The sequence below is a fragment of the Rhizophagus irregularis genome, chromosome 7 (genome assembly GCF_026210795.1).
Source record: "Rhizophagus irregularis chromosome 7, complete sequence".
NCBI lineage: Eukaryota > Fungi > Glomeromycota > Glomeromycetes > Glomerales > Glomeraceae > Rhizophagus > Rhizophagus irregularis.
In genome coordinates, this window is record NC_089435.1 from 2352857 (window position 1) to 2376904 (window position 24048).

The window sequence follows — 24048 nt, forward strand, 5'->3', positions numbered from 1 at the left end:
AAACGTAATAATAAAAAAATAAATAAATAAATAAAATGAGATGAAATGAAAATAAATGAATGAATAAAACAAATAAACTTTATACAAGAAAATTGAATTAGACTTTCATTGCAAAGCTAAATTTCTTATATTACCCTCAGTTTATAAAATAATATTGATAAGGACCGTTAGTTATGTTAAAAAGTTTATAGTAATGTTAGATTTATGCTAATTTAATAACTTAAAATTAAATATTTTGGCTTAATTGTATAAAAAATAAAAAATGAGTTATAATTCGAACCTTAAGGTAAAATAAATTTATTTTACTAGAAAAAATGTATTAATAGAGTCCTTAGCTCTTAGGAAGAATTCTGGAATCCATCTTGCATACTGTAAGAAACAGTTCCGTTTACTAAATTTGAGGCCGTATTACTATAGGTGTCATTATTTGGATACACTTGGGAAGTAGATTGAGTAGTATCAAGAGATTGTTGTTGAATATCATTTTGCTGATAAACAGGATGCTGGAGTTGTTGTTGCTGAATCTGTTGTTGAATTAGAGATTGTAAATTATAATGATGCGGCAAAAGGTAACCAGGGATATGATTGATTCCATTATTCAAGAGTTGAACATTTTCTGATAGATTTAATTCAGAATAAGTAACACGATAGATACGAGTATCATTTGGTAAATGAAAATAAAACTCATATGTAGTATTATAAGGCGCAGGAGTTGTAGAATTAATATGCAAGGTATTTAAATCAGAAATTCCAACATTATTAGTAATTAAAGTATGTTGAATATTTTCATTTTTATTATTAAAAATTTGTTGAGGAGCGGAGCTATTTCCAGTTTGATCATCCATTGATAAATTATAATAATCTTGTGTATTTTGATTAATTGAATTAATGCTGTTCAGAATCCAGATGATAATAAGTAAAAAATGAATAATAATTAATATAGGGTTGTAAAATTGTAAATTTTCTAAAGTAAAACTCGATAGGTCGTATTCCAATTCACAGGGAACATTATTTAGTGTAAATTTTGCATTAAATTTAGAAAGCTTGCCGGATTGCTTCTTTTAATTATTTACTTAGTATAACGCAATAATTTGTTTCTTTACAATTATAACAGAGTTTTGGGATTTCTCCTAATCTTTTGTTATTATTTTTTATTTTTTGAATGTATGGATGCGTTCTATTATATGTAAAATTTTTCAGTAAATTCCTATCATTTTATAGGAAAAATAATACTATAAAATAAACGCGTTTTATATTGTGCAATGTTTTTTTTTTGGTTCCATTGAAATGTCAGGCGATTTGATGTACTCATTATAAAATTTGATATAATTTAAACAGATATATTGATTTCATATATATATAAATATGTATATACAGTTAAAAAAAATGTTTTATTTAAAATCTAATATCTTATTAAGCGCATAAATATTATTTACAATTTTTTTTTTTTAATTTAATTCTTACTCGATAGGTTTTTATTGAACGTCACATGTTTAATCCAAATAAGTAATAATATGTGCAACTACCAGATTACATATTATACATTTTACTTAACGGCCAAAAAAGGGTTATTATGATTACTAATTTATAAAATTCAAATTTTATAACTCACTTGGTTCTAAGTATTTATGTATTTATAAATTTAATTTAATAAAGTCTTTATCGTTTATCTCGTAAAAAAAAAATCCAAGTAACTGAAAAAGTTTCATTATGTTTTATCCATGGAAATGTTATAGCTACCGTACGTCATGATGGTAAATAGATTTTAATATAACAATGTTCTTTTACTATTATTATAATTAATTGTCCTACGATAAACAATTCATTTATTGTTAAAAAGAAAATTATCATTATTTCCATTCTAAGTACCTAAGTTGGATGTTGTATTTTTATATTATTATAATATACGATTAAAAGAAACTGAGACAAAGACAAACATGAAGGCGTCTCGGAGTCATTATTCATTATTCAGATTATTTTATACTTCACTTGTTTGTAATAAAAGAAAATCGTTATGCTGTACATATCATATGGGCGGATTTGTTTCAGCTATATTTTCATTTTTGTGTAATATAAATTGACTAGTTACACTAATTACACGGAGACCTCACAATCCTCACATCAAGTGATATGCAAATCAATTTCACGTCAAAATAAAAATACAGTAATTTCGTTTAAGGGTAACGACCAATTTATCTACAGGGTGTTTATTATACAAGTAGTAATTTCAGTATTTAGGCCGGGCAAAAAAAAAATTTAGATTCTCGTGACCCGGCCGGGTCAGTTTTTCGAAAAATGGGAATTTTTTTAAATTTTTATCACGTGATTTTAAGTTATTGGCCAATGTGGCGTAAAAAAATTTTACATATAAAAAAATTTTACAAATATAAAAAAAAATGCCGGCCGGCCGGGTCATTTTTAAAATTTTATGTCACGAGAATCTAAAATTTTTTTTTGCCCGGCCTTAGCTTTGGTCATTTTTTCATTGGTTATTATTATTATTTTTTATTATTTAATTACCGTATTTTGCGGTAAGTAAGCACCCCCCGAAAGTAAGCACCCCTGGCCAGAATTATGGCGATTTTGGCCAAAATTATGAGGATCTTGGCCGGCATCAAGTGCAAAAATGGGGTGCTTATATACCGCAAAATACGGTATTTTTTTTAATAATTTCTTAATTTATATTCTGCTCAAGATCAAGCCAGGTTTTACTGCTCCATATGTACAGTAAAAAGTGTGCTAAAAAAGGGTTTAAAAGTCATTCTGGCTTGCAGAGGCATGAAACGCAAAATATAATACACTTCCGCCATACTTTCAGATTCAGAACCACAACACCTTAAAAAAGCTCTTGCGCCTCATAATACTACACCAAACGATACTCGCAATTATAGTGTTACTTATTCCGAATTAAATCCATCAGAAAATATTCGCATTCTTGATTATCAGTTGCCGCATCATTATAATTTAATTCAACAACAGATTCAGCAACAACAAGTCCGGCATCCTGTTTATCAACAAAATGATATTTAACAATTATTCGATACTACTCAGATCTACTTACCAAATATACTCAAATAATGTCACCTATCATACAGTTTCAATCTCAATAAACGGAATTGTCCCTTATGATATGGGAAATACAGGATTCTATTCTCCTTAAGGACTAAGAGACTAATTAATATTAAATCTAATTTTTTTTGGTAAAATAAAATGAAGTAATTTTTTTTTTACTTATTTATTTTACTTTTTAAAATTCGACAATAGAAGTTCCCATTATGAATGATAACTAATTTTTAATTTTTTTTTTTTTACGTAATCGTTGATTTGTTAAATTATTTGCACTTTTCAAAATTGTGCTACCCCCTATAGATCATATAATAAAAAAATTATTAGATTACAGGACGATTACCGTGACAAATCGGACAATGCTGTCCTGTAATCGTCCTGTAATCGTCCTGCAATCATAATCACTCAATAATCACAACGTACACAGAATTCTGAAAACTGCGATAAATTAATAATTCGACCCGAATTATATCACTTTCGGGGTAGGGATTGGAATCGACTATCGAATCTTTGTAGATTCGATTTTTTGTTCCTTAAAAGATAATCCATTTTAAGCTTTAATAATTATTCCATGATCAGTAAATATATAAATTCTGAATTAAAATTGTAAAATCTATTAAGAAATTATATATCGTTACTAACACCCATCGTTGCCGATCATTTGCCGATCATTTGCCGATCATTTTGTCATTTTTGAATTTTTATCGATCAATTTTCTTTTTTGAAAATATTTTAAATCATGCATTTAATCTTTGAATGCAATGTTGAATTAATTAATTTCAATTTTCTCTTCAAATGAGATTCGATTTTGATTCGATTATCGATTCTAATCCCTATTTCGGGGTCCTATAACAACCTAGTGATATATTCTTTAAGTTTTATAAGATGTATTTCTCAATTTATTTATGCAATAGAATTTGGGAGACATGATATCACACAAAAAAGAAATGATTGCCCAGGCTTAAAAACCGACTAATTATAATTTTATGATTAAGGTTATAAATACTGTGTTTAATCCTGAAAAAAACATGGAATATAAACACTAACATAGGAATTTGATGCTTGTATAACGATAATAATAATAATTATATTAATCCCTACACAGTTTAACGTGAAAATTTAGATAATTATAGTTGCCGTAGCACCAGGATAAAGATTTTCTATCTTTTTTTTTTCACAATTTCAAAATTCTTTTAAATTTTGGCTGTGGATGTCACGGGCAATGCAGGAACGTCACAGTCGTCACACCTACTTTACGATCGATTGCATAGTAAAAACGTAGAATTCCAAAATTTTATGATATATCACTTTTTTTTTAAAAAGAAAAAAAAATATCAACCCCCAAAAAAAATAAATAAATAATTTATCTGAATTTAGTCTTATTGCCCATTTTTCTTTGATAAGTTGCTTAATTTAGATTGGTCTTTTTTTTCTTTATTTTTTTATCAAAACAGATGACCAATTTTGAATCGTCAACATGCATCGGAGTTTCCAGTAATGCAGCTTTTTTAAAAAAACTTTATTAATTTAATGTCATTTGGAACCTTCTGGAATCAAGTAAAATGAATTATCAATAAAATTATGAAAGTTTCTTTGAAGTCTTTTGTGTCGAGTAATTCATTGTAAAATTTTATAAAAATCATACGATACATTATACATTTATTTATTTACTTGTTTCACTTTCACATATGTTTACGCCATTTGAAATTATTTATTTAATTGTTATATATATTGATTTAAAAATTTAAAATAAACAACTTATTTTTATAATAAAGAAACAAAAATAGTTATTTTTAATCCATTCCTTTTACAAATTAACGCCTTTGATAATCCTATTGTTCTTTGCATTCTTTGTGTAATTCCTTTTAAAGGTCTGGAACAAATCTATAGAACGTCTTTACCATTCTTCGTTTTGAAACAAAAAAGGAAATCTGACGTTATCTGACTTTGGCCAAAGTTATGAAAATTATGCAAATTTACTCTATGGGTGATTGATCATCTTAAACTCTTTATACAGTACATTAGCCATTCGCATTTACAGATCAAATTTCTATAATCAGAATCATATGAACACATTTTTTTTCTCTAATGGTGATATGATTTATTTATTTTGGTTTAATGTATACTTATAATATCAGACAATATAATAGTGATAACAGAAAATATATACGCAAAAAGATAGTGCAATTAAGAGTGCAATGAAGAATAATGGTAATTACTATATATTATAAAATTTTGCATTTTCTATTTTTAAAGAAAGGTATTAGGTGTATAGGTGATTTTTCTATGTGACACACGTTATTTACTTTTGTTGTAAAATTATGGGCAAAAAAAAAAATTGTAGAGCGTCTTTAAAAAAAATATAACATACTTTTTATAGTAATGCAATAACGTGCAAAGTACTAAATTCTTTGAAAAAAAACGAAATCAAAATTAAAGTATACAAGATTTTAATAAACCTCTTAAACTTCTTATCAAAAGTTAGTAGTATAAATAAGTATAATGCTACGAATCTACGATGTTTACTGCGCATATATTGCAATTCAGCAATTGAATAAAAGGGTCTTGAGTCTTTAATATCGCCATACCCTGCATTAGAAATTATATTATTAAAGATTTGGGTTCATCCCATAAACATCGATTACCTGCTTGATTATATTTTTTTTCTCTTAAGCCTCAAGAGATACAATTCTTCTGCGCGCATTCTTAAAATACATCACATAAATTGTAATTTTTTTTTTACATTGAACTATTCAAATTTTTATTACTATAACTACACAGGCTATAGTTTTTTTTTATAACATTTTATTGAACTTCGCTCGAATTGTACGGAAAAATTAAGAAAAAAAATAAAAACAAAAAATATATATAATGAAAATAAACTCTAAACAAGCAAATTGAAATCGAGTCTTTTACATTTGGATAGAATTATTTTAAAATTTATAGCAATGTAAGATTCAAGTTAATTTAATTGTAGAATATTGAGGCGCAGAAGTTGCAGTATTAAGTTAGGTTCATATTCGATATTCTTGAAATTGTTGAATGTTATCGTCGCTATTATCAAGAATTTGTAGAGGTGAGATCGTGAGAAGCTATTTCCAATTTGATCTATTGGCATACTAAGAATAGTCCTGTGTAATTTATTAATTATCGAATATACAGTATGATATAATTAATTAATTATCAAATACAGTGTGGGACAAAAAAAATGCGAATTTTATTTTTGATCATTAACATTAAATTATAATTAAAAAAACGTGAATTTACTGTATTTTAAAGCTTAAGATAGCTGATTTTATTAAAAAAAAAATTTAATATTATACACTGTAATACACATTCGCCATTATTACAACATCGTCTAATTAACTTTAAAATATCGATTAGAACGATTTTTAGAGTATTTTGGCATTTCTCTATCATAAGTTCTTCCAAATAATTAAAATTTTTTTTGGTATTCGCTTCTCCGCCTTACTTTTTGTGATATCCTATAAATTTCAATAGGGTTTGGGTCGGGGCTATCTCATGGCCACCCTGAAACTTCTAATGAACTTTCTTTTACACTGAGCTTAGAAAAATGACTATTATGCATGGTAGTTTTCTTGTTGGAATACCAATGAACGATCACAAAGCATCCAGGAGATCTCAGAAGCACGTGTACAAAAAATTTCTGCATAAATCTCGATGTTCATAATTTGTCTGAAACAAAATAAACTTGCTTTTCCCTTCACAAACAACCGCTCCACGCCATAATTTCTTATATAATCTTCAGACGTACAACAAACTGGTCTTTCCTCTTTATACTAATATTTAACAGTGTTACTCAAGAGTTGCAAGGCTGATTTAAAATTTTCCCATTGATCATAATATTATTTTGTGCCTACTCTACATGTCTTTGCTTTTTTGCTTCGATTAACATAGATAGGAGTTGCTTTGGGAAGTCTTTTTTACATAACCAACACTTAAAAGATGACTTCTAATTGTCCTATATTATACTTTTCACCTGCATTTTTCAATTTTCTTGCTAAAGTTCTTGTAGAAAAGGATGTATCATGCCTTACATATTGACTGAGTGTGTGGAATGCACTTGCGGTAATTTTTTTTTAGGTCTTCCATTCCCTCTAGAATACCCAAAAAACTAGTTTTTTTTCGATTTTTTTTATAAATTGTTGATTACATGGGGGTTGTGTAATTCTTTAATATTATTATATATACCATTATTTCATAAGTCTAATGAGAATTTATTATAGGTTTTTCTTTTTGCGCAAGTCACTGTTTTGGAATTTCTCACGAAAATAAAGGGCGTTAATGGACGCAAAGACAGTCAAACATAGTCTTACAAATTTAGTTTATTTTTGGCGATGTAGATCATTTTTGTCACGTGAACACTTTTCTCTTTTTTTGTCCCACACTGTATCTAAATATAATTTAATCGATAAAATTATACCCGGTTAAATCGATAAACCAAATCTATGTTTGATTAACTAGATCTTCTATATTATTATATATAGTCAAAAGTATAATCAAATATAGTCAAATGGAATTTTTACTATGTATTTAGTAGAAAATTATTTGCATCAATTATATAAGCAGTATAATTAATTTGACTTTTTTTATATAAACAGTATTAGCTATATAAATAAGAATTACAATTCAGTCAATTCAGTTATTTGATTAGATACATCACCATATCTAATATTAGTTATTTCATGTTCATTGATCCGTGATTATCAATGATATCAACAATTTTTAGATTATATTTGCTTACGGCGTAACTCATATAACTATAATTATGTAAACAAAAATAAGCGCGTAATATATATACATCGACTTTTGACATTCGAGTTTAAACATTTTTTTTTTTTTGACGTTCTTAATAATTTTTAACTTGGAGTTAAAAATATTTTTTTTGACATTCTTAATAATTTTTAACTTGGAGTTAAAATATTTTTTTGACATCCTTAATAACTTTTAAATTGGAGTTAAAAATGAGTTGTAGCGTAGAGAGTAAGTGTGATATATAATTTATGTGAAAATATAATGTAATCTTTGCGAACTCATTTTCACATCATTCCAGGAGAAAATGTTTATACTGAATATTTTAAGCTCATCCCATATGGGATTTGGTCACTCGATGGTTTTGTGACATATGCTTTTTGCAAAGACATTTATGTTGATAAAACTATAGCCCATCAAGAGTTTTATGGGGAGTTGCATTGCATTGGAAATTGTGTGGTTTTGCAAGAAGCTAAACGGGCTAGAGAACTTTTACAGCAAAAAAAGGTTAGTAGATGTTCTTATGTGAAGTGGGATCAATCTCAATCTCTCCCACGCTATTATTGACCTGGGACCCGATAAAGCAAGTAGGTTAGTTTGTTTCACCAGTTTATTTATTTATACAGTATCTCTCAGTATTTGTCTAGTCTGTACAGTCAAAATGGTGGTTTTCTGTTAGCTTCTTCTTGCGCCTTCGTTATGTATTCTTTATATATATAAAGAAGCTAACTGCCATTTGATTTTTCACTTTTAATTTGATTCTACTTTCTGGAAAATACTTTTTTACACCTAATATTTTTTTTTTTTAAAAGTTCGATATAAAAAATCAGATCGACATTGGACACCGATGAAAAAAAAAAGAAACGAATATCCCGAACAAAATATCCCTGAACTGAATTACAAAAGACAAAGAATCGATTATTATTTTGAGGTTAGTATACTTGAATTTGAAATTTCTCCTTGATAATATAACTAATAATATAAATTTTATAGTCAACAATTATGATCAGAATACCGGATTATGATTCCATATATAATACATATTTAATGAACAGTCAAAATTGATGTAAGTGCTTTTAAACTTTGTTTTTTATGAGATTTATTGAATAAACTAAAATCATTTACAATCAATGTTTTTAGATGGAAAGGACCTTTGGATTCGACCATGTCCAAAAAAAAATATATATACAACCTTGGTGGTCTAGGGATAATCCAGCAAAATATTAAATTTTCATTTTTTTTTCTGGAACCCCATCTTAAAAGAATAATAGCTCCGACGCTCTGTTCAATAACATTATATTTCCTTTTTCAATAAAGAAATTATCTCATATAATAATAATAATAATAATAGTAATAACAGTAATAATAATAATAGTAATAATAACAATAGTATTGTTAGAGATTTCACGAAATTGGTTACATCCGTTACGTAAAAATTTATTATTATTTTTTTTTTAAAAAAAAGGGGTCGTTGTTTTCTAGAATTAGATTGACGAAATTATACAACTTAAATTAACATGTCTGATAAAACTAAACTTAACTCATGGACTAGAGTGGTTATTTGACAATAAATATTAAGCTTTATGAATATGAGGATTTTAATAATATTCAAGAAATTGGTTCAAAAGATTTTTGTGCAAATTCGAAGAAAAATCTAAAAAATCCGAAAATATTATGCTTTATACTAGTCGAAAAAGAACAAGATTTGACTTAATTATAGCCTAACGTAATAATAATTTATTAGACTAATGATTTATTTAACTTTTAAAAAATTTTTTAATTCTACTCCTAATGTCTATAATCTACCCACCAAAATTCACCCTGATTCTCTGAGAGTCACTCTAGTTATACATCCGTCATAATGCTCTTTTTATAAAAATGAAAACTAAATAATGCAACATTTTTATTTCATATTACTATCTTATATTAGCGGAAGATCCTGATAATCGTTCACTTCGAGTGACGCATAAAAAAATAAATGTGGTCAGATGATCATTAGTAATAGGAAATTATATGAGTACAGAATTTTGAACTATGTAAATAAAAACTCTCTCCGTTAAATTTTGTAATTTTATTGTAATTCCGCAGTAAAATTTTTTTTATATAATTTTGTAATTTTACATATTATTCATCAATACAAAAGTGACTTCAACAAAAGAAAATATAGAATGGCGCATAAAAACATGAATAGATATGCTTTCATGAAACTTCATACTAGAATAATAAGCTAAAAGCAACTAATAAAGAGTGGAACGCTATGCTACTTTTTACGTTACGGAAACTTTTGTGTTTTTTTTTCTGCTTCACAAAACACTGTATCTTATTTATAAATATATTAACTGACATATTGAAAAATGTTTCAGAAGCTGAGTTAGGAGATATCATTTTGATAATTGAGAAAGATAAACTGTCATAAAGTCACATAATAATCTTCACGACGAGAGGAAAAGGCCAAACGAGAATATTTGAGGAACTAATCTCCTAAAGGATTGCGTTTGTACCCTCTATTCAATTCTTACTATTTTAAAACAGTAAACAGTTTGGATTCACGACTGTACCAGGTTTAAGATGTAGTATATGGTAATCGTGAGCTGTAGCGTCCTTTGTAGGAGAAAAGTACTAGTACGGAAGGGAATAAGACTTGTCACATATGGATTAATGAGGAGTAATTAAACAATCTAGGATCTCATATAGGTGAACAGTACTAGAGACGTAGGATTATCTTATTGCCTCTCGAGAATATGTGTGGTCCTTTTTAGATGGAGAATTCAAATTCATCGTGTCCTAGCGGTCCAGTGCAGTTGGTTGTGCAGAAAATACTTCCTCACGTAACATGTAGCCACAAATCCCACTTTTTGAGGAATAGCAAAAATCTTAGGGAAAAGAATCGAACCACGATGTAGTGGTTCGTAAGGTGGTCATCATATGACATCCCGTGTCCTGGGGCAATATCAAGAAATTAGCGTAGTAGTTAAGACTTCAATGAAGAAACAAGTTGAGCATCAAAGTATTCAAACTTTAATATCGTTGAAACTCCCTTTTATTCGGATGATTTCCGGATCATTGGAATTGAAAATTCATAAAGGGCGCCAAAGATTCCAATCATCAATGGTGAATGTCGGTGGTTGGCTAATTAAAACCATTTAAACTTTAACCCACCAGGATAAACGGAGAAGCTAATGTTCTTCGACAGTTTCAAGAAATTAAAAGAGGCCACCAGCACTAGTTGGTCAGAATTATAACTGAGTTCTGAGTAAAGAAAGTAAAAACAGGGAATGGTACTGAAAAGCCAGAAGGAGAGAAAGGTAAGAAAACAAGTCAATATCCATTTTTAGTAGTGAAGTTTATGTAAATTTTGGAGGCATTTGCAAATTGATTAATTTACTGTAGATGGTAATTTTAATAAAGGAACGGTGCATCAGGAGTGAGTGTCGCCATAGGAGACGTAATGAAGGGTCCGTAAGTAATTGAGAAAATTTTTAAACACGCTTTAATTTTTTTATCTCATTGCCACGTCACCTGAGTGGTCCGCTAAGGTTAATTGATCTAGAAAGCTTTATTATATAGTCATTGCGATTGAGTACTTACATATTATTCCGAGAACTACGCTTAATACAAAGAAAAAAAAAAGAAATTAGCTTTCATCTCAAACAATGATCATATATCCTTTCTCTTAAACTTCAAGGAGTTACAATTTTATTTGATTTTTTTTACAAGCCGTATGCGAATAGAAATAGTCTTTTAAAAATATCATTAGTCGTATTTATATTAAGTATTATAATAATTTTTTGGGGAAAAAATCTTTCAAGATTTATAATAATCAAAATTAAATTTAAATCAAAATAAAATCTTTGCGGTCAAACGTGCAAGTTTATAATTTTTCTTGCTCATTCAGGTTACTCTCAATTACAAATTTAAATCTTGGTAAAATATGAATAAGTGTTTATTATATTTGTTTTATGTTGAACTGTTCAAACTTCAGACCATTTTTACAATACTATAAACATTTATATATACGCAATAATTGTTCTTATTTATACAAAAAACTTAGAAAAATAATTAAAAACAACAACATAAAATGAGTTAAATCTTGAACAAAAAAATTAACGCTAATTCTCTTTTAAAGCTTTTTTCATAGAGAAAAAAAAACGCGATAAAGATCGTTTACTTTACGCTAAAATAAAATTAACAAAATAAAAATGAATTATCAATTCCGTCATAGCCTTAACTTTAATTGTTGAAATTTAAAAGTAAATAAAAAGATAATAAACAAATTAACTCTATTTTACCAAAACAATTAAATATAATGATGTTTCTTAGTCCTTAGTGAGAATTTTGGAATCCTGTAACTTCCATATCTTGCATATCATAAGAAACAGTTCCATCAACTGCTGCGTCATTATTTGAATATTCTTGGGAAGTAGGTTGGGTAGTTTCGAAGGATTGTTGTTGAATATCATTTTGTTGATAAACATTAGGATGTTGAACTTGTTGCTGAATATGTTGTTGAATTCGAGGTTGTATATTATAATGATGTGGAAAAAGGTAATCAGGGATATGAGATAGATTAATTCCATTATTCAAGAGTTGAACATTTTCTAACGGACTTAATTCAGAATAAGAATAAGTAACACGATAAATACGAGTATCATTTGGTAAATTAAAATAAAACTCAAATTTATTATTATTATGAGGCACACTGTGCAAGGTATTTAAATTCGTATTAGATACTCCAACATTGTTGATTAAAGTATGTTGGATATTTTCGTTATTATTTCCAATTTGATCAATTGGTAAATTATAATAATCTTGTGTATTTTGGTTGTTTGAAATCATGTTAATCATAAAAAGAAAATGAATAATAATTTAAAGGTGTATTATTCTTTACTTTAGGCTTTTTTTTTGACAAGTATTTTGCACGCTTTTATATCTTTTGTTGAATTTAAGTTGGTAACACAGGTCATCATTTTTGTAGATTAAGTTATGAAACAAAAATCTTTTCATTACACAACAAAAAAAGGAAATCTTAATTTGTCAAACGATCATTGTGTAATATTTTAATATTTTTAAAAGGAAATTTGAAATTCTACGGATTTCATTCATTCATTTTATATCGGCCGATTGGGAAAATTGGGCCTAAAAATATGATCTAGCCAATTAAAAAGCACCTCATGATAAATGACTTTCTACCCTAATTTTAATTATATGAGACTGCGTCTATCCTATGATCAGCCGAGTTTAAAATAAGCTTTTACGTATCACGAATAGCCAATATATAATTTAACTTTGATTTAACTTTAATCATTAGTTTACCGGCTGCTATCTCATGACGGTCTATTTTTAAAAATGTACCCCAAATTTTTAGGGACTTCCGATATGCTCTTTATCGGGTTGGGATCAATGATCAACAGTTACTAAATTACACAAAAAAAAATGTAAATACTGACCAATGGTATTCACATTAATTTGTTTGTTATTGGAGTAAAGATGCATCAATGAAATATGATGATATAGATATCTAAAATTTAGTTTTACAGAATTTATATTGTTTCATCATTCAATGGTGGCGTCGCTTTATTTATCCGCGTTTACCGAAATGAAAAACCTTTTTTTAAAGAAAGAAACTTTTTTTTTCCACAAAAAAAAAATTCTTTTTTAAAAACAAGGTAATTATTTTTGGAAGAATTCAAATCCGTGTACTCCTCTACAACTTGTTTAATCAAGTTATAGATCCTTTTCGTCCTAATTAAGGACTTCAATTATTAATATATCCTTTAGATACTACATATTTTATCGTAACTTTATCATAATGAAACAAAAAAAAATAGTCTGAATAATGGCCGAGACTTTCATGTGTTTGTTTTTGTATTATAATACAGTAATATAAAAAAAACATTATCCTAATCAAGCTCTTAAATGATAAACAATGATTTTTTTTAGAACATTTCATGTATATGTCATTGTATTCTTATAAATAAACAAAGAATAATGAATGAATTATTTAAGCAATCAAGTTATCTAATAATAGTAATTTTTGACTTATTAAAATATACGCTATGTATATGGGAACATATGAAAATTTTTCTAATTATCAGACTATCATGACCAATTCTATTATAATAATAACGGAAAAACAGATCCTTTTTTGGGCATTAAGAAGCTTAAATAAAGTTGTGGCAGAGTTGTGGCTTGTATTTTATATAATATGCACATTTATATTACTTATTTGGGTTAAACGTATTGATGTTCTTTATTTTCAATAAAACCTTTTGAGTAATAAATTCAATGAAATTTAATTAATAATTTTTTTTCATGCGACTGCGTCTAATGAGTGTTATGAGTGTTGATTATTTTGGAAATGAATATAATGCAAATGGTAAATATTGGTAAATACTGGTAATTTGATCATCGAATTACTACTAGGTAAACGGAACCCATTGAAGTCCATTGCTTATTATAAATACAGTAATTATATAAAAAAAAGGGAAATAAGCAGGGGTAGTTTAATTCAGAAGGGAATTATGACGTAAGTTGAAGGAAGGGAAAAGGAAAGAAAATTGCGTTGTTGATCATTTAGTACACAACAATAGAATGTCCTTTGCTACGCTCCAATCAATAATAAAATTTGATACAACTTTCAATAGATGAAATACGTATTCCTCAGCTGTATATTTATATTTTGATTTTATGTATATATAAATATATATATATAGTTAAAAAAATGTTTTAGAATAAAAAAAAAATGCCAGATTCTTTTAACATAATAATATATAACACAAATAAAAATATAGCCATATCATTATTAACAATTCCTTGCAAAGCAAAAATTTCCATGGAAATAATATCGTGGGTCAAAATAAGGATGGCAATATTATTACAGGTCAAAAAGGACGGCAATAATATCGCACAACATGGATGGCAATAATATTGCGGGTCACATCGAAAATGGCAATATTATTACGGGTCAAATCAGATAATCATCTATTCTGTGTATTATATTTAATAGGAAAGAATAGAGGTGCAGCCTTATCCCTCCCCATGGGTTATAATAGTGTTTGGAATTATGTAATAGTTATTCGAATAACTCGAGTATATTTGAGTATTCGAATAAGCATAGTGGTTATTCGAGTATTCATTTAGCCAGATATAGTATAGTTAAAATTCTAATTGGGCATTAAATCCTTAAATTTAACTGAGTTAAAATCATAATTCAGGCTAAAAATTATGTAAATCGTTACTATAAAAGGAAATTTAACTTATTCGAATATTATTCGAATACACTTTATAAATTTAAATGAATACTCGAGTATATTCGAATATATTCGATTCCAAACACTAGGTTATAACATTGCGTCATGTGTCATATGACATGCATAACGCATGTTACAACTCGTGACGTTTGACATAATGCTAGCCAATGCCGTAATTAATGACATTTGACGCAAAGTGTGACGTATGACGCATTGTATTTGACGTAACTTGATAATAAATTGTATCTTATCTCTACGAAAATTTTTTAAATGCATGCTTGTGGAGTACAATGCGTTATGCTGATCCCATTTTAATAAATCATAATAAATTCGATAAACGCGAAATTTACTTCCTTCTTTTGTTTTACGTGTCACAACCTACAACTCATTATGACAGAAACAGCTAGAACTGATTTACAAAAGCGCAGTAATGACACTTTATCCGAAACTCCTCTTTCACGAAAGAAAGCTAATAAAGGAGGCCCAAAATTTGATGAAGTATGGCAATATTTTACTCAAGGAGAAGAATTAAATCCAGGTCATTATAAAGCTACGTGTTATCATTGCAAAAAGGAGTGGTCAAGGGGAAGGCCAGTAGCTTTAAAAGCTCACTTGGCAAATGAATGTTTGGCATGTCCTGAAGATATTAGCAAATATTGGCGTGATAAACTTGCTGAAAATACGGTGAATTACACCCGAAAGATGCATTTTTCACAAGATCAAACCCAAATTCCAAAGCCTCAGTACAAACAAACCAAAATTGTAAACCATTTTAGTTCAGATGAGCCACTTCCTCCTGAAATAAATAACCGTATTGATTGTTCTTTATTAAAGGCATGGGTGATGGCAGGGATTCCTTTTGAAGTTGTTGAGAATCCCTTTGTTTTGGATTTATTTAAAAATTTAAATCCAGCATATATCCCTCCATCTCGAACTACTTTGTCTGGTAGACTTTTAAATGAAGAAATTTCGCGTGTTAATAAAAAGGTTACATCTGAATTGGAGATAGCAGATAGTTTAACTTTAAGTAAGAAATTTTAATTTTTAAATTATGTTAATTATTAATTAGTTATTTTAATTTATTAATTCTCATCATTTATTTTATAATTAGCATTGGATGGTTGGACATCCAAACGAAATGAATCACTTTACAATTATGTCATAACAACTTCTGATAGAAAAGAATATTTAGTTGCTTTACGCAATTATTCTATGAAATCACATAGTACAGGAGAATTTCTTGCTTCAGAAATATCAGATATTGTAGAGAAAATCGGTTTAGACAAATTTACAGCTGTTGTCACTGACAATGCTTCCAATTCTCAAGTTGCTAGAAGAATAATAGAAGAAAAATATGGTCATATTTGGGATATACGATGTGCAGCTCATGCTATTAACTTGATAGCAGCTGATTTAGTAAAACTTAATGATATAAAGGAATTTATCTCAAATTGTGGGATGATTACAGGGTTTTTTAATAACTCACATCAAGGTTCTGCAATTTTAGCTCAAGGTTTAAAAGATATGAAGATTAATATTGAGAGATTACAAACATGGTGTAAGACTAGATGGGGTTCATTGTATATGACAGCAGATTCAATTTTACGTGTGCGTCCTGTTTTTGACTGGGTGAGATAATTTTTTTGATTGTTTATTAATATTCTTTATTTTATATAATAATTCTAACAATTAAATACTATAGATTTTATTAGAACATAATGGTATTGTTACAAATTCAAACGTTTATCTCTTGATTCAAGATGAAGAATTTTTTACAAATTGTCGTCATATTCGTTCAATTTGGGCTCCCATCAAGGAATGCATTAATATCCTTGAAGCAAAATCAGCTTCTTTAGCTGATTGTTTCGTGCAAATGATCAAATTAGCAATTGCTATATTTCGTCTCCCTTCATCAAATCCCTTTAAAGCTTCAGCAATTCAGATTTTTAATCGTCGTTATCTTGAATTTCAGCATCCTGCTTACTTATTATGTTATTTTCTTCACCCTTATTATCGAGGTATTTACTATTTTCCAGTTAATTATTAAAATCATTATTGCTAACAATTATTTTGATTTTTTAGGTCTAGGACTTAATGATGAAGGATTTAGAAATGCAGCAATAACTGCCACAACTCTCTGGCAAAATTTAGGATATTCTGAACAAGAATGTAGAGAACTTCTTACTCAATTCTGAAAATATGATCAAAAACTTAAACCTTATGATTTATCTTATGATAAAAATATGGATACACCCGAATTATGGTGGGGTTCTATAAGAAGTAAACCATATTATTTACGAGATTTTGCACTTCGTTTATTTGGTATTGCTGTTTCACAAGCAGGATGTGAACAAAATTTTTCTGTACTTAAATGGATTATTGGAGATAGACGCACAAGACTTGATGTTCAAAAGCTTGAAGGTATTTCTAAAATTCGTTCTTATTACTTAGCAAGCATTAAAAATGAATTATCATATTATGGAAAGCATTTGGATGAAGCAGAATTAAGAGAAGTTGCCAATACCTCTGCAGTTGGTGAAATTATTGCTTTAGATGATAATGATAATGATACTAATTATCTGCTATTAGAGGAAGATCAGGAAAGAGAAGGTACACAAGAACGTACTACTTTAATATTGGAGGACATTATTGATCTTACACAACCAATCTTTGAAAATGCAGAAAATGTGGATAATAATACTAATGAAGAAATCAATATAGATAGAAATATGGATTTTAGTCCTTATTGATTTAGTTAACCAAATTTTAGAAAACTAATTTGTTAGTTATTAATTTGTTGTATTAAATTCAAATTTATTGAATAAACTCATAAATCATATGTCAAATTTGGCAATTTATTATATTTTAAGTTACGGCAATATGGTATGCGTCTTAAGTTATGGCATACGTCATTACGTCAAATTTACTCTTGAGTTACATGCATTATACGTCTATGACGTGACTTAACTTAAGGTTACGTCACGTCATTAAGGCTGCACCTCTAGGAAAGAAAAAACTTAACTTGTTCCTTAATTTTATTTACGAAAAATAAATGTATTTATATCACGTTTCCGAATGTAAGTTCATGCTTAAAAGCTAAAAAAAGATAAAAGACATTAAGTTTATAATGTAATTTGGAAGAGTGGTTTCGAACTCTTCATACAATGAGTTAAAGTTTTTGATACAAAAAAAAATAAGGATTTATATACAAAAAAACTAAATGACCTGATTAAGAAATAAATTATTCAGGTTATAATGGTGTAGTTAGCCGAAAAACGGAGCCGAATTCCTGATTACCGATCATCCGGACCCGGTTTAATCGCAGAGAATCCCCTGGAATTCCACGACGTGTGTCATATGACTAATTATTTAAAAATTTAATCATATCCCACATATTAATCCCTATAAGAAATATGTATACGGAAAGGATACGTTTTGTATACATTTTATGTACGTTTCTATAGTTTCCGTATACAAATTCCGTATATTTGATAAGCAATTCATTTTTGAACATTTTTTAAAAAAACTAATGTATACGGAAAAAATTAATCATACGGAATGTATACGGAATTTTTAAACTTAATATTTTTAGAAAATAATTTTACAAAAATCTCGTATCATAACACGAGATCACGTGATTGTTTATTGTTTTGTTATGATACGTTTTTTGTTTTTTATATAAACCTTTACTTTGATGAGTTTGATCTTCCGATCTTCCTTTCTGTCTTTCCCTTCCTTCTCTTTTCTCTTGTCTTATTTTTGTTATTTTTTCTAAATTTTTCTTCTTTTTTCGTCACCCCCCTTTTAAAAAAAATTTTTTTTTTCGTACCTCACTTTAAAAATTTTTTTTTTCATCACTCTCCTTTAAAAAAAAATTTTTTTTTCGTCACTCCCTTAAAAAAAAAATTTTTTTTGATTTTATTCTTTTATTCCCACTATTCCCACTTTTCTTTTTTTTAAAAAAAATTTTCTTCTTTCTATTTCTATTTCCTCTTTATAAAAAATTTTTTATTTTTCTAACTTTGACGTCCTCCCTTTAAAAAAAAAATTTTTTTTAACTTTCCTAACTTCGTTACCCTCTTTTTAAAAAAATATTTTTTTTTGATTTATTCTTTATTCCCCTTTCTTTTTTATTTATATATATCCCTTTTTTTATTTCATAGGTCAGCAGATTTTTTTTTGTGAGAAGATTCAGTTTCTTTTTTCTTTTTTGTAGATCAGTTTGGGAGTCCTTTCCTTTTTGTAGGATTGTTTAGGATTTTTTTCTTTTTTTAGGTCAGTTCAAATTTTCTTTTTTTTTTTTTTTGTAAGTTGGGTTCAGATTCTTTTCTCTTTGTAGGTTGTTTCAGTTTTGTTGCTTCAGAGTCTTCTTTTTTTGTAGGTCAGTTTTGGATTTATTTTGTTGTTTTGGTTTATTTTTCATCAGATGCTTCATAATTCTTTTCATTTATATAGGTCAGACATTCTGGAGTTCTCTTTCTTTTTTTGTAGGAATGCTGACCTTTGGTGACTTGGATGATTGCAGATACTATATGAAGGGGGTTTTTGTTTCCAATTAAGTTAGACGTTCTTATGTTTCTTTTTTTTGTTTTTTTTAGGTTGTTTGACTCCAAATGAACCTGAACTTATAGGTAATTTTGGTTGCAATAGGTGGTTTTAATAAGGAGGGAATTTTCATAATGTATTTGTATTTTGTTTATTTTTTATTTTTTATTTAATTTAATAAAGTAAAATTAGATTTATATAAATATATTATAGTAAACTGTAATACAAATAGTAAATTCAGTGACCAAATCGTATAAATTTCGTGATAAAATCAGTGATAAAATCATGTAAATTCCATATGAATTCTGTGCAAATTCCGTATCCAAACCATGTTTTTAGTGATACGGAATTGTGCATTTTTCCGTATCCTATTATGATACGTTATTTCTAAGGAAAAAAAAATCGTATAAAAACTTTATAAAAAACGTATCCCGATTTTTTTATAGGGAATCCGTCCCGAAACTGCACTTTTAGTAAACACGATGGCAATGGATTTATTTTTATTTTTTAAAAAATATAAATTCGCGAATTCATTCTCGTGTGTAAAATTTAGTTTGGGTAATTATTGATCAATAGTAATATTTTAAAAATATTTATTCTGGAATAATAATAATATTTAGTTAATATTTACTAATAAGAAAAAAAAATAAAAAGAAAATGATGAAATAATAAAGAATAATTCAATAATATTAGTTTTATTTATCCAATTTCATTTTATTCTTTTTTTTTCGAACTCTATGACAAATGTTACATTTAATTTTATACAAATAGATTATTATATTTATAGCAACTAATACAGTATAATCTTTTCTTTTACTAAATATATGAGAAGCAAGGGTAGGGGAAGGGGAAGGGGAAGGGGAAGGGAACTATTTAAAAATTTACAGATAAAAAAACTATTCACATAATTTCGATTTTTTACAAGAAAAAAAAAATAATTTGAAACAAATTAAAATTCTGAAAGGTAATTAATTAGTAGATAGATAAATTTTATATATAAATCTATTTTAAAAACTTTAATAAGAAGATTTCTTGTCATCTTTTTTGTTTTTCTTGTAGTAATCATCTTTTTTGTGGTAATCGTCTTTGTGATCATCTTTCTCGTAGTAGTACTCATTTTTGTAATCATCATCCTTGTAATAATCGTCATTGTAGGTATCATCTGGTGAAGCTAAGGCATTACGTCTGTAGTATTTCTTGTCCTTATCTTCGTAGTCATCTTTCTTGTGGTAATCGTCTTTGTGATCATCTTTCTCATAGTAGTACTCATTCTTGTGGTCATCTTCCTTATAATAATCGTCATTGTATGTATCATCTGGTGAAGCTAAGGCATCACGTCTGTAGTATTTCTTGTCCTTATCTTCGTAGTCATCTTTCTTGTGGTAATCGTCTTTGTGGTCATCTTTCTCGTAGTAGTACTCATTCTTGTAGTCATCTTCCTTGTAATAATCGTCATTGTATGTATCATCTGGTGAAGCTAAGGCATCACGTCTGTAGTATTTCTTGTCCTTATCTTCGTAGTCATCTTTCTTGTGGTAATCGTCTTTGTGATCATCTTTCTCGTAGTAGTACTCATTCTTGTAGTCATCTTCCTTGTAATAATCGTCATTGTATGTATCATCTAATGAAGCTAAGGCATCACGTCTGTAGTATTTCTTGTCCTTATCTTCGTAGTCATCTTTCTTGTGGTAATCGTCTTTGTGATCATCTTTCTCGTAGTAGTACTCATTCTTGTAGTCATCTTCCTTATAGTAATCGTCATTGTATGTATCATCTGGTGAAGCTAAGGCATCACGTCTGTAGTATTTCTTGTCCTTATCTTCGTAGTCATCTTTCTTGTGGTAATCGTCTTTGTGGTCATCTTTCTCGTAGTAGTACTCATTCTTGTAGTCATCTTCCTTGTAATAATCGTCATTATGTGTATCACCTGGTGAAGCTAAGGCATTACGTCTGTAATACTTCTTGTCCTTGTCTTTGTGATCATCTTTCTTGTAGTAGTCGTCTTTATCATTTTTGTAGGAATGTTCTTTTTTCCCTTTTTTATAATCGTAGTAGTAGTAATAATAATCATCTTTGTCTTCCTTCTTCTTATCATCATAATAATATGAAGAAGGTGACTCGTCACGTTTATCATTCAATTCAATCCCGGTATTAGGAGTAGGAGCAGCAGTAACTACATATATATAAAATGAATTAGAAAAAAACATTTTACTTTGTATTCTTTACAGTCAAGTTTTATACTCACCTTCATTAAGGGTTGAAACTCCCAAAATTGCCAAACAAATAGCTATTGTTAACTTCATAATTGAATTTTAGACTTTTATTTTTATTTTTGATTTCGAACTTTTTAATTTATTTCAGATCGAACTGGAGAGTTTTTGAAGGGAGAAGAGTGAGGGTTTATATAGTTTTTGGAATTCGAAATTTTCTATTTATAGTTTACATTATTTTGACTTACCCAAGTTCCCTTGAATAGAAATTTTCATTGTTATCATCAATGATGCTAAATTTTAATTAAATAATCTCTTCTCAATCTATTCTTTCAATTGTTACCTTCGTCCGGCTATTCTTCTCATTCTCAATTCATTCTTTTGAAAATTGTCATTATGAGAATCAGAATTTCCTTTTAAAAAGGAAATTCATACTGGGTAATAATCCTTTAATAGGTTAAATAATTTCTCTACAATACGTAAGCCACCAACAAGTTTTATTAGGGCTTGCATAATAAGTAGTTCCGTCCAATTAACTTACATTATTTAAATTTGAATATTCATTCTAATGCAGATCATTCTGGGTCAGTAGTATCAATTGTAAAACAAGGTTTTCAAAGAACTCGAGGCGAAATGAAAAATTTTATTTGTATTACATTGTCATCATAATATACATGTACGTTTATTATATTTTTTTTATATAAAGAAATGGTAATACCATAAACGTAATATTTTTTTGAATTAACTTTCATAGTCGTACTCGGTATGGCTCATATTAAAGAAGAAAAAATGATAGTCATGCAGTTGTGCATAATATGAAAACTTTAAAGCCTTAGCCGTTTTCAAAAATGATTGATCTCTCTGTTGATCATGAAACACAAAATTTCTAAGCCACGCCGATCACAACTTTTTTTTACATAAAAAACTTTTTTTTTTGTAAACACCCTTTAAACATTGTATACTATAAACTCGAAGTTCTTTTAGTAGAAATTTTCTATTTGCTGCTTGACCTTTATATCACACTTTGGATCATACTTTAGATCACAGAACGAACACGCTTAGATTACACTTTCATAGAATAGTGCTAGAATGACATCGTGGGTATTAATAAAATATATTTTTTAACTTGTTGCGAGACAACGGAATAAAAATATTGTTAACATAATACATAAAATATATGAAATTAATATTATATGAAAATTTCCCTAACTAATGATCAAAATTTTTGTATATATATATACATTATTTTTTTTTTTAATTTTATAGACGAGAAGTATAGATAGCGTTTTCGGTAGGCGGTAGTTTTGTAAGTTTCAGTATGAGTTTTTTATTTACTTGTTATTTTATAATATTTTGTAATTTTTTTTTTTTACAGGAAAAATTTTCTAATTAACTAACTCATTTTTTAAAACGCTATACTGTATATAATTGTTTTTTGACCGTTATTTGAAATTTTGACGAAGAATCTGGCGTGAAAACAAGGCATTATATTATTTTGTAAGTTGAAATAGTGTTGAAATTTATAATTAGAAATTTAGCATCTTCAAAAAGTTATTTAATTTTATAATAGATTTCTTTTGTTTATTTTTTTTTTTAATTTTAAACATAATCAATTTTTATTTAATTATTTCATTTATTTAATGACTTTGAATATTTAAACAAATAAATTCAATAATTAATGATTAATACAATAAAATTTAACCCTTTATTGGCTTCTGATAATATATCTATGTTCAAATTTTTTTATGAAAAAACAAGAACGCGACTCGTTAAATTTATATGATTAGTGATTTTATGTGTCCCGTTACGATCAAAATAAAAATCTTAATATGAAAATGCAGTGAAGGCCACGTACTTTTTTTTTTTGCCCGAATTAATTAAAAACATTAAATTTGTGTATGCAAAGGGGTTAAAGAGTACGATTATATTTTGACAGTTTCAATGAATGATCTAATTTAATATGGAAGGGATCGTAAAAAATCTTCCGATTTAAGTAATTTAAAAATTCTAACTCGATACGAAACTCAAGAAAAGAGAAACGAACTTTTTTTTAAAAAAATCCAATAAAATAATATAAACCAATGCAAGTTTGATTAATATTAAATTTTTGTTACAATTTATTGTCACCACTTCAACAAATCCTCTAAGCTTCTTTAAAAAGGCACTAATTTCTACTAACAACTTTTTGTTGCCTTCCATTATTA

General features: G+C 27.8%; 5 protein-coding genes across 5 annotated transcripts; 2 read left to right on the plus strand and 3 right to left on the minus strand.

The window, feature by feature from the left end:
- Positions 1-338: 338 nt before the first annotated feature.
- On the minus strand, positions 339-845 carry OCT59_027314 (uncharacterized protein; the record flags this gene model as incomplete). Its single annotated transcript, XM_025330123.1, has 1 exon — positions 339-845. The coding sequence occupies one exon, from the start codon at positions 843-845 to the stop codon at positions 339-341; it is 507 nt and encodes a 168-aa protein (XP_025184077.1).
- Positions 846-2626: 1781 nt separating this feature from the next.
- On the plus strand, positions 2627-3030 carry OCT59_027315 (uncharacterized protein; the record flags this gene model as incomplete). The annotated part of the gene is made up of 2 exons (XM_066136873.1): positions 2627-2654; positions 2819-3030. The coding sequence occupies 2 exons, from the start codon at positions 2627-2629 to the stop codon at positions 3028-3030; spliced, it is 240 nt and encodes a 79-aa protein (XP_065993315.1).
- A 5021-nt stretch (positions 3031-8051) lies between these two features.
- OCT59_027316 (uncharacterized protein) lies at positions 8052-8406 on the plus strand (the record flags this gene model as incomplete). The annotated part of the gene is made up of 2 exons (XM_025310259.2): positions 8052-8070; positions 8141-8406. 2 exons carry the CDS (start codon positions 8052-8054, stop codon positions 8404-8406), a joined length of 285 nt encoding a protein of 94 aa, XP_025184075.2.
- A 3356-nt stretch (positions 8407-11762) lies between these two features.
- On the minus strand, positions 11763-12730 carry OCT59_027317 (uncharacterized protein). The gene has a single exon (XM_025334076.2). It carries the CDS (start codon positions 12682-12684, stop codon positions 12163-12165), a length of 522 nt encoding a protein of 173 aa, XP_025184074.1. The 5' UTR covers positions 12685-12730; the 3' UTR covers positions 11763-12162.
- A 7920-nt stretch (positions 12731-20650) lies between these two features.
- OCT59_027318 (uncharacterized protein) lies at positions 20651-21937 on the minus strand (the record flags this gene model as incomplete). The annotated part of the gene is made up of 2 exons (XM_066136874.1): positions 20651-21807; positions 21880-21937. The coding sequence occupies 2 exons, from the start codon at positions 21935-21937 to the stop codon at positions 20651-20653; spliced, it is 1215 nt and encodes a 404-aa protein (XP_065993316.1).
- Between the last annotated feature and the right edge of the window lie 2111 nt (positions 21938-24048).